This window comes from Misgurnus anguillicaudatus, chromosome 17 (genome assembly GCF_027580225.2).
Source record: "Misgurnus anguillicaudatus chromosome 17, ASM2758022v2, whole genome shotgun sequence".
Lineage (NCBI taxonomy): Eukaryota > Metazoa > Chordata > Actinopteri > Cypriniformes > Cobitidae > Misgurnus > Misgurnus anguillicaudatus.
The window spans coordinates 7,827,449-7,839,663 of NC_073353.2; the positions used below are offsets into that span (position 1 = coordinate 7,827,449).

The window sequence follows — 12,215 nt, forward strand, 5'->3', positions numbered from 1 at the left end:
TTCTCTAGATTTGTGAGGCAACAGGCCAAAATCAGGAATGACCCAAGCTTTTTCTTTCATACAGCTTTTCTTTTAATTCTCTAAGAAAGAAAAGGTTGTAAGATGACTCATCAGGTGTTGTGGTTCAACTCAACATGTAGCCAAAGATTGTAAAACAACACTTAAGTGCTTAGAATGTAAAAGTGAAAAGCATATTTCAGCTATGCATCCAGGTCCTCCTCCGACACCAGCAGTGGTTGCAGCCGAAAAAGAGGATGATAAAAATCTGAACGAGGACATGGATCTCTCAGTTACATCAAAATGTACAGAAATCTGTGGTAAGATCAACACTCACAGCCCACGCTCATGCCATTGTCCAATTCTGCTGTTTTTAGGACGAGACATATTGAGAGTACAAAGAGATACGTGAGCAAATAAATGGGCCCCACAACACTCCCTTTGCGCAACGTCTCGACTTAGGTTGGGTCATTGTGGGTGAAGTCTGTTTAGGAACAGTTCATAAACCACCAGTTGTGAGTGTCTTTAAAGCGAACGTGCTTCTGAATGGTCATACATCTACCTGTAGATTCAACAGTTCAACACTCCCGCATCAAGAGTTACATGCTTGGTCTTTCTTGGAAGATACAGGCCTTTCTGTTATTACAGACAGCATAGGTTCTTCAGTGTTTCAAGGATCTAAGAATGATGATAAACCAACATTGTCTGTGGATGACAGGCAGTTCTTACATATCATGCAACAATCAGTATACCAAGATGAAGAGAACAGCTTGGTTGCTCCCCTGCCTTTTCGATCTACGAGGCGTCGCCTACCAAGTAACAAAGAACAAGCAAAGAAACGTTTCTGCTCTCTTCAGAAAACATTAGAAAAGAAACCAGACATGAATGATCATGCAGAGGTTGCTCCACCCTTGAAAGAAGGCAAGGAACACTGGTATCTTCCAACATTTGGAGTATACCACCCCCAAAAGCCAGGACAAATAAGAGTTGTGTTTGACTCCAGTGCTGAATATGATGGAGTGTCATTGAACAATGTCCTGCTTTGTGCCTCAGACTTAAATAATACTCCTTTGGGGGTCCTTCTGCACTTTAGGAGGAGCCTATAGCATTTTCAGCAGATGTGCAACAAATTGTCGTTCAAAAATAGCATCGCGATTATCTCAGATTTCTGGGGTATAAGAACAATGATACAAAAAAGAGTGTGAATGACTAGAGAATTAAGATACATGTCTTTGGCAACAGCCCAAAACACGTTGTAGGGTGAAAAAGAACATGGCACTGATGCTAAAAGGTTAGTGAGAAGCAGTTTGTCTGTAGCTACCTCTGAAGACGCCATTGATATTCTGACAAGAACCAGAGAAATGTTTCCCGAATACAACTTGTTACTACATAAAATTGACTGCAAAGCTGTCAGTTTCCAAATTCCATGAAAGTCCCAAGCTTCCCTGTACAGGAACGGTGTTTGAACTAAGATCAAGATCTATGATAACATGATCTCACGAATTTCCGTGGCATAGTCACGGAATTTTGTGCTCATTTTTCCGTGGCATTCTCATGGATTGGTTACTCAACTGTTTTGTCCTATTTTCTTACCATTTTCGCTTCGGTTTAGGGTTAGATTTACATGAAATGACATCCCTACCCAAACCCAACTCTAACCCCAACGCCAGGCAACAATTGTTTAAAGTTTAGAAAATATAAAATAATAAATTAGAAAAAATAGTATAAACCAATATTTAAAGTGACATACTAACGCAAACACCAAATCTAACCCTAAACCGAAGTGAAAATGGTTTGAAAATATGAAAAAGCAGTTGAGTAACCAATCCGTGAGAATGCCACGGAAAAAGACAGTCCGTAGCAGGGCCACGGAAAAATGAGGAGATCCGTGAGAATGCCACAGAAAAATTAGCACAAAATTCCGTGACTATGCCACGGAACTTTGTGAGATCATGTTGAGTAAGTATCATAGATCTTGATCTTAGTTCAGACACCCTTCCTGTACAGGAAAGCTTGGGACTTTCATGGAATTTGGAAACTGACAGCTTTGCATTCCAGGTTTCTCATGATGAAGACTTCACCACACAAGAAGATGTGTTCTTTCTACAGTAAATTATGATTCTTTAGAATTTGTAGCACCCATAACAATATAATTGGTATGGGTGGAATTAAGGAATTAGGTTCCTATAATTAGTAAACTCACTTGCACAGCATAAGTGGGACACCGCACTTCCATCCCAAAAACAAGCAGAATGGAATAAGGGGAAAGAATCATTAGATACAACTGAAGATATCAAGATTAAAATGTTACATTCCGGTTTCATTAACCACAACAAATAGAAAAGAACTCTGGGTATTTTTTAGATGCCTTAACAACAGCAATAGGGGCTGTCGCTTACCTTAGAGCTATCCACCTGGAAGGGCAATGTCATGTTGGATTTATCATGGGAAAATCCAAGATGCACATACAGTTCCACGGTTAGAACTGTGCGCAGCTGTGTTAGCAGTTGAACTGTATGATCTCCTCAAAGATGAGATGGACATTCTTTGGGATGCTGTCAATTTCTTTACAGACAGTAAAATAGTGTTGGGGTACATTCACAACACTAGCAAGAAGTTTTAATTAGAAAATCTACACACCCCGATCAATGGTTTTATATCAGCACTGAGAAAAACCCTGCAGATCACGCAACGAGACCTGTACCAGCCATTCTGCTGCCACACACAAACTGGCTTTCAGGACCGTCCTTTCTATCGCACATTCAGACGGAAGAGTTCTCTGAGAAAACTTCTTTCTCTCTTGTAAATCCTGAGACAGATGATGAAATCCGGCCTGAGGTTGCTACCTTCATTACCAAAAGCCAAACACAACTGGGTTGTCATCGCTTTGAGCGTTTTTCAAGTTGGCAAATCCTCACTCGCACCATGGCAAAACTCTGATACTTTGATACTTCTAGTCTATATGGTAAGCAGTGGAAGCAAGTTCAAATTTGGCAGACACATTTTCTGTTATTGTAGAAATGTCCTAGATCTTTTAGTTTATAAAATGCAAGGATTTGGGGTCCACCTCCTTCAAGTCCAAAAAATGTGAATCCATCCATTCAAAAGTAATCCAATCTGTTCAAGGGGGATAAAAAGGCCTTCTGAGGGTAACCCGTGTGTTTTTGTCATATAAATTCATATTTAAAACTTTAATATGCTTTAACTAGCTTCCAGTAACACCACCATCTTAGACGCATCCGCATTCAGGAGAGAAAATTAGCAGTTGAAGAAGTTTATTTTAATCCCAATCTACATGAATATCAGTTTACCATTATATATTATGTGTATCAATCATTTTACCATTATGTATTATTAATATGAATATAATCAGTTATGTGTATCAATTAATTTACCATTATATATATTAATTGCAATCATGTGTGGGAAAAGTTTGGCATACATTGTGAAAGTCTACTGCATAGTTTGGGGTCTTAATATGAGTAGCCTGAGGTGGGTCTAAGTATAATGAGTAGCCTAGGGTCAAATAGGTCATGGGGAGGAGACACTGGTCTGAGGAACAATGATCTATGGTGACCCTTACAAAAGTGATGTCATGTGGTTCCTCATGTTACAAGCCTGAACAAAAACATATTGTATGAAGCATGGAGGGGGGGGGGGGCAAAACCTATATACAACCCCAAATCAGAAAAAGTTGGGACACCGTAGACACCGTGAGCAAAAAAGTAATGGAATAATTTACTGATCTCATAAACTTATATTTTATTCACAATAGAAACATATCAAATGCAGAAAGTGAGACATTTTGAAATGTCATGCCAAAAATTGGCTCATTTTGGATTTCATGAGAGCTACATATTTCAAAAAAGTTGGGACAGGTAGCAATAAAAGGCCCAAAAAGTTAAATGTACATATAAGGAACAGCTGGAGGAGGACCAATGTTTAGGAATAGGAATGTTGTCCTATTCTTGTCTAATACAGACTTCTAGTTGCTCAACTGTCTTAGGTCTTCTTTGACGCATCTTCCTATTTATGATGTTCCAAATGTTTTCTGTGGGTGAAAGATCTGGACTGCAGGCTGGCCATTTCAGTACTCGGATCCTCTTCTACGCAGTCTTGATGTTGTAATTGATGCAGTATGTGGTCTAGCATTGTCATGTTGAAATATGCAAGGTCTTCCCTGAAAGAGACGACGTCTGAATGGGAGCATATGTTGTTTTAGAACTTGGATAAACCTTTCAGCATTGATGGTGCCTTTCCAGATGTTTAAGCTGCCCATGCCACACGCACTCATGCAACCCTAAAACATCAGAGATGCAGGTTTCTGAAATGAGCGCTAATAACAACTTGGGTTGTCATTGTCCTCTTTAGTCCGGATAAAATGGCGTACCAGTTTTCCAAAAAGAACTTCAAATTTGAATTCGTGTCACCACAGAACAGCTTTCCACTTTGCCAAAGTCCATTTTAAATGAGCCTTGGCCCAGAGAAAACGCCTGTGCCTCTGGATCATGTTTAGATATGGCTTCTTGTTTGACCTTTAGAGTTTTAGCCGGCCATGGCGAATGGCACGGTGGATTGTGTTCACTGAGGATGTTTTCTAGAAGTATTCCTGAGCCCATGTTGTGATTTCCATTACAGTAGCGTTCCTGTATGTGATGCAGTGCCGTCTAAGAGCCCGAAGATCACGGGCATCAAGTATGGTTTTCCAGCCTTGACCCTTACGCACAGAGATTGTTCCAGATTTTCTGATTCTTTGGATGATATTATGCACTGTAGATGATAATAACTTCAAACTCTTTGCAATTTTTCTCTGAGAAACTCAGAAAACTATTTTTCGCCGCAGCATTAGGGGAATTGGCGATTCTCTGCCCATCTTGACCTCTGACAGACACTGCCACTCTGACAGGCTTTTTTGTACCCAATCTTGTTGCCAATTGACCTTATAAGTTGCAAATTAGTCCTTAAGCTGTTCCCTATATGTACATTTAAATTTTCTGGCCTCTTATTTCTACCTGTCCCAACTTTTTTTGGAATGTGTAGCTCTCATTAAATCCAAAATGAGCCAATATTTGGCATGACATTTCAAAATATCTCACTTTCAACATTTGATATGTTATTTATATTCTATTGTGAATAAAATATAAGTTTATGAGATTAGTAAATTATTCCATTCCTTTTTTACTCACAATTTCTACAGTACCCCAACTTTTTCTGATTTGGGGTTGTATTTACGAAGCCATGGCTCCGAGGGTGAGACTGACTTTGCAGGATCCTCCCAGGACCACACTTTCAAAACCTAAGAATGAAGATTGTTTCATTTGAGGAAAAGGGAAACCACAACACAGTGTACGCACTTTTCTTAGTGACGTCTGACAAATGTGGAGGGCGGGGGCACAGAGCAGCAGCAAAAAACCCTCTGCAAAGTGCATACACTCTTATCTAAATGCGGAGGTGTCTAAGATGGCGTATATGCATTTGTATATTAAAAATTATTGTTTAATGTTATTTAATGCTAAGCTTTTGATAATACAATCTTATTAAAGCTAGTTTTTCTTTGAGAAAGAGATTTTGTGTACATTACATTGGATCCCTTTTGTTTTGACAAAAATAATTGTATGTAATTGTTGGACAGTACAATGTTGTGAAAAATTGTTGGCCCCTTCCTGATTTTATATGTTTTTGCATATTTGTCAAACTTTCAGATCATGAAATAAATGTAAATATTAATCAAAGATAACACAACATCCAGTTTTTAAATTAAGGTTTTTATTATAAAGGGAAAACAAAATCCAAATACACATGGCCCTGTGTGAATAAGTGCTTGCCCTCAGTGGCGCAAAAGTGGGTATGCGCTATATGTGGCGCATAGGGGCGCAGCATCATGGGGGCGCTAAAGCGATAGAATTTTGGATAATAATGGAACATCGCGAGCAGGCGTGCTGAGCGAGCAGGTACATATAGGCCTACTGTTGTCGTGGAATGATGGATAAAGCAAAAAGCTGTCGGGGGCTAAAAAGAGAAAAAGAAAGAGGGAAGTAAAGCGCTCTCTTGACACTGGAATCCATCATAATTTTACGTCTGTGTTTTTTATTCAGAGACGTTTGGTGCGCTATGAGACACAGCCCTCTCACATAATATTGCTTAGTTGATCTGTCGGGTATGCAACTGACGTGACATTCAAGGCCGTTTCACACGTTACGCGGCAACTGCAAGTGTTTAGTTCTTTTTCAATAGAAGACGTGCGGAAAGCGGCAAAACGGGGCGGTTACAGAGGTGAAGCGGAGTTGGTCCAAACGCCTTGCTCCTGGACCCAAAATTCTGTCCCTTCTCCAGACATATGTACCATATATGGTACTTCACAGCAGGCGCCGTTGAAGATAAACATATTTGCACTAAATGCTGCACAAAACGCTTCCAATACAAGAAAAAAGCTGAAGCTGTGCAGCGATTTTGCAGCTTGCCGCGTACTGTGTGAAACGGCCATCGGGTAACTCTGCCGCGTGCACCACTACTTGCACGGATTCCATGCAGGTATTTATCTGCCCCAAACAGCAGCAGACAGTGAGAGACTAATTGTGCAGCTTATCATGTTCTTTATGAGAAGAGGAACAGTCTTTCCAGCCAAAAAGCTATGCATCGTTTTAAAAGAAACCTGCCACGTTTGCTTAAATAAACAACAGTCCGATTTTCTGTGTGTTTATATAGTGTGTATTACATTAAAATGTGGATAGCATTGTGCGTGTGTTTAGCAAAAGTTAAATAGGCTACGTTTTCACAGTTTGACTTTGGATTAAGTTCTACTGCTGTTTTTACACTGTTGTTTTGCACAGCAATTTAATATTAAGAAAAATGTATTTACATGCAACACATTTTTTTATTTTGGTGCATCACTAGCAGCCAAATTGGGGTTTAAATTAAGGCTAGTTTAATATGCAAAACCGAGGTTGCTGAGCTGAAAAATTTAAAATATAAGGTAGCATGCCATGTACAATAAATAACACTAATTCGGAAAACAACTAATGCAATATCTATGGTTTACCATGGAATAATGCATAGATTTGCTAGCAAACTTGGAACCTGGCTAATATTAATGTTAAACAGACTGGTTAGTGTTTGCTAACTTTATTAATTAATGTTGCTGAATAAAAATAAATATTTTTTTGTGTAAGGGGGTGCCAAAATTGTTGCTGCAAACCCCTCTGTCACTGGGTAGTTGTGGCCTGCTTGCCCCCTAAACCTAATAACTGGTTGGGCCACCCTTAGCAGCAACACGTGCAATCAAGCATTTGATATAACTTGCATTGAGTCTGTTACAGTGCTGTGGAGGAATTTTTCAACCCCTTGTGAGTCAGCTGACATTAGCTTAACTAACTAAAACTAGACTATTTTTATATTGCTGAGAACACCTATGTTAGCGGCCCATTAAATTAAATGGAGTCCAAGTGACGATGACAGGGAAAACAAACGAAAACAGGCAGGTAGACAGAACATGTACTTGTTCCTGGATATATATACACATGTATGTATTAATACTGTCTTTTGATATGCTGGAATGGGATGATTTGTTTTGTAAAATGAAAAACCTTTAAAAAATATTAAAAAGTTCACTAAGGGTGTTTTCACATCTGTAATTCGGTTCATTTGGTCCGGACCAAAAGCAAAAAATTACACATTGTAACAGTTTTGGTTCCTTTTCACACCACACTGATTGCTCAGTTGAAACAAACCAAAATTCTGTCATGTGATAAGATCCACATCACTCTTTGGCCACATGTATTTGAACGTATTTCCTAAACTGCTTCTCGATTGGTCAGAATCAACATGCGTGAAATTCCAACGGAACCCCGGAAGTAAACAAAAAGAAGGAAAATACAGCAGACATCGTGGACAGACGGCTGTGTGCTGTAATTATAACACCAAATTTCGGAGGCTCCGCCGCACCTCCTCGCAACTCCAGGTATGTCCGCGATCTGTCATTGTGCTAATAATGCTAATAGAAACTGTCAACAAACACTTCCTCATCCGATAATTCACTTCAAAGCTACTACGGCAGCTGGTTTAGTCCAAAATGCGCAGTACTTTTGCAGTTAGGTCGGTTAGATCTCAGATCGTGTTCTCACCAGAAACAAACCGCTCTAGAATTCGTTTGAAAGCGTACAGAGACCACCTCTTCAAGGAGGTCTCGGTCCGCTTTTGGTGCGCACCAGAGTTCGATTGCTGGATTCTCACCTGCCCAAACGTATCGCACCAACTTAGCAATCGAACTCTGGTGCGATTCAACCGAACTAAACAAGGCAGGTGTGAAAGCACCCTAAATTACTACACATATACACTTGAACACACACTGTTTGTCAGATAAAAACACTTCCTGTTTCACAAATTCATAAACAGAGACTTTGTTGTCAGCTCTTTCTCATCATGTCATCTAATTTATATAAATTTCATTTATATTTACAATTGAACTCTGAAAACGATTTTACAGGAATACAGAATATTATCAGGAGTTTATTAACTTAAGTAGCCTTAACTATGCAACAAAAGTGACTCTATTCAAACTTCTTGAAAATAAATATTTTTGTATTTTATAAATAAATAAATTATTTTATTTTATTTTACAGCAATCTTGGTTAATATATTGTTATTTTTCGCAATTAACACATTTCAAGTTTTATAAATTAAAATTAGCCATAAAGAAAATAAATTAATAAAAAACATGGTAATTCACAGAAACTAATGTTAGTAATGCACAATTAAATAACATGGGAGAACAAAAAAATGATGACAGTGCTTCATTGCTATTGCTTACACTGTCTCAGTCATCTCAATTGCAGAAGTGACTCACATACATAAATGGAGCGATTGGTTATGAGGTTTACTTCTGAAACTTTGCAGTGTACATGGCCTGCTTATACCAATATTTAGCTTTAAATACATCTTACTGAGCTCCAATACTGACAAAAAGCACAAAACATTTTTGCAAAAAAATGTGTTTCAAAGAAGAAAAAATTATTTATATAGCTTTTGGAATAACAAAAATGATAAGAGGATTTTATTTTTGTGAACTATTCCTTTACATATAACTCAATGCAGATAGTGATTACATATAACCAATAACCAATTAATGTTATATTTATGTTTGTGATTAAGAACAAGAAAAGATGTTGAGTTCTTACCACATTGCAGAAGCCCGATAAAACACAGCAACAGTGGCAGGTGCCAGTGGCAGCCCCAAAGAACTAGCATCCTTAAACTGATCAATCCTTTTGTCTCCTCTCTCATTGAGCTTTTCAGTACAAGTTAATAAAGGAAACAAAGCAACCTGTTACCTGAGATATGTTTTCTTATACTGAAAAAGACAGACTCTTTGTGCAAGTCTGACATCCGATAAAGAGGAAATGATGTGTGATGTATGTGGTTTTCCTGTTGTCTCACACTGCTTTTCACACTTATCTCAGACTTGAACAAACTGGCCAGATGTAGGATTATTTTTAAGCATATACAGTAACTGAGTTCTTCAAATGTAAAAAGCACTACAACTTCTCTTTAAATAACACTTGTATAACTCTTTTGGCAGTTATCATAAGTGGGTAACATATATATCTTGTACTTATGTACTAACACACCAAAGGATCGGTGTAAAATCATGAATCGGAAAAGAAGTGCCCTTTTTAGGGGCCTCATTTATAAATCGTGCGTACGCAAAAATCCTTTGATGTGGAAAAGTGCTTAGTGCCACGTCATTTTTGGCAATATAAGCCATTTTTGTTGCTTGATATTGGGTTTAAACATTGACAAGTGCTCTTTTATATGTCTATGACATTAATTAAGCATCATTTAGGCAGAGGTCTGAAACTGCTTAGCTGCGCACAAGTTCAAGATCATTTGTGATTTTTAAATTTCACATCTGAAAGAAAGAGGTACACACATTTTCTGTGTGTAAGTTCGGTTTATGAATCAGACGTGCGCATTTTTGATAAATGATCGTAAGATCAAATGTAGGATGGTTTCTACGCAGCATTATATATTATAAATGAGGCCCCTAGTCTGGTGATCTCTTGTAGAAGTATTTAAAAGTTCACCACATGCAATTCCTGTTGCCAAAGGGTGGCGTTTTGCCCAGGACTCATATAGCCACAGCTGATCAGAACTTTTAAAAAACTTATGGCTCAAGCATTTTAGTCACTTTATGTATGCAGTGAAATGAGACACTTCCTGTTTCTTTCTTGTCATTATAAATGTATGCCTCCCCCATATCAGTTCACAATTGATCATCTTTAATGTGTCAAAAAATCCACTTTGTGACTCACACATTTTCTGTGCCAGTTGGTACTGTGACTTAGCAACATCAATGTGATCGGACCCTGGGACCAAACATACGGCTCAAGTTCGAAATCACTCAGTGTACGCAGTAGATTTGAGACACTTCCTGTTTTCCTTTTTTTCATACATTTATTTTCGAGGTATTGAAAATCCATTGGCAATTAAGCATCTCCAATGTGTTGGTATCATCTTAACCAAGTTTGTTGTCAATTGCATGAAACCCCTCGGAGGAGTATTTTTAAAGCAACAGTGGACAGTGACCAACAGAATAAATTGATGTGGCATGGCGGCCTAACAGATTTTAAGTAAACTACCTTTGAACATTAAATCACTTAAAAGTGATTCCTCCTGTCCGTCCTCCTGCACTTTTGGATGTGCAAAAATGGTGCACTTCCGCCACCTACTGTCTTTTCTCAGTAGTGTTATTTCCATATCAGTGCCGTCAATTCATAAATAAACTCATCATTCTCTTTCACTTACTAGATAACTTGAGATTAATGTCAATTTAATAAATGTCTGTGCAAATACATTGTCAATTATTGAGACAGAAATTTTAATACAGTATAACCAAAACCAAATGTTCATGAGCCCCATTCACTTCCATAGTATTTTTTCCTAATATAAAGTGAATGGGGCTTATTTGTATTGGGGTTTGGTTACAAACATTCCTCACAATATCTTAGTGTTCATAAAAAAACAGAAATTATACAGGTCTGTTACAACATGAGTGAGAAAATTAATGATGACAGAATTTTCATTTTTGGGTGAACTATTCTTTTAATCTTTGTACCGAGCCAGACACAACCGACTGAATAGATATTTTAGTCTCCACCGTTCCTGAAACATAGCCTACATCTGCAAAGTTGAACATGCCTATGTTTATTGACATGCTAGTTAGTTTATCATGGTACAATAATTGGTTAGCATGCTATGGTTCCCACTAGTTCCTTCTTCTTTACACTACTCCTGCATCAGCGGCCACATTCATGGCGAGAACTGGTTAAAAGTTGATCCACACAAATTAATCCATACATAGGTTGGGGGAGGGGCAATTTGGTATCCTTAATTTACCTAACTTGCATGTTTTTGGCCTGTGGGAGGAAACCGGAGTACCCAGAGTAAATCCAAGCTGACACATGGAGAAAATGCAAACTCCTTATACAGTAGAAAGGCCACCTGACCTAGCCGCCGGGCCTCGAACCGGGAACCTTCTTACTATTTAGTTTAATCATGCCTTCCCAGATGCACAATTGCATGACAGGCATCAAACACATAGATAGTGGGTTCAAATTCAGGGCAGGGCAACATTAAAAATTGTTTGCAATTTTGTGTCATTTAGAGTCAAAAGCTACAATTCATCTCGATTTCACCTTTTCATCTTCTATTATTGTTTTTACAAAAGTACTCCAAACAGTGAGGGTCAATTTTGGCTTCATATCCGTTACGTCATGATTGCAGTTGCTTATTTAATGACTTGTATGGTCTGGTGGTACTCATATAAACACCAGTAGTGTACATGTAACACTGACGACTTTGCTGTGCAACAGTTCAACACAGGTATGGTCACTGTCACTGTATGGAGGAGCTGTATAAAGATGAATGATTATATAACTGTGCCCAAACAATATATGGTTAAGCATAAATGTTTGAAATAAGTATTTCCATCCATTAACCCTTAAAGGTTTAACCCCAAAAACACCCATAAACTAAAAATCAGAGCCAGAAATATAAAAGACTTAGTGTTTTCACACATGTAGGTGCCTCAGAGCGCACCAGATCACATTGTATCATTTTTTAGTAAGTGCGATTCATGTTCACATACGTTGTTTTTACTGTACTGTTACTGGCCTCTGACAGCTCTGACCCCTATGACCACCCCCACATGTTTCCATAACAAC

The 12,215-nt window shown here is 38.3% G+C and overlaps 1 protein-coding gene across 1 annotated transcript in view; it reads right to left on the reverse strand.

The window, feature by feature from the left end:
• cd101 (CD101 molecule) overlaps positions 1-9,398 on the reverse strand; it is a 30,588-nt gene extending 21,190 nt beyond the window's left edge. The window contains exon 1 of the mRNA XM_055216188.2: positions 9,171-9,398. Within this exon, the coding sequence (XP_055072163.2) occupies positions 9,171-9,276 (106 nt within the window). The 5' untranslated portion in view covers positions 9,277-9,398. The remainder of the gene's footprint in view (positions 1-9,170) is intronic.
• Between the last annotated feature and the right edge of the window lie 2,817 nt (positions 9,399-12,215).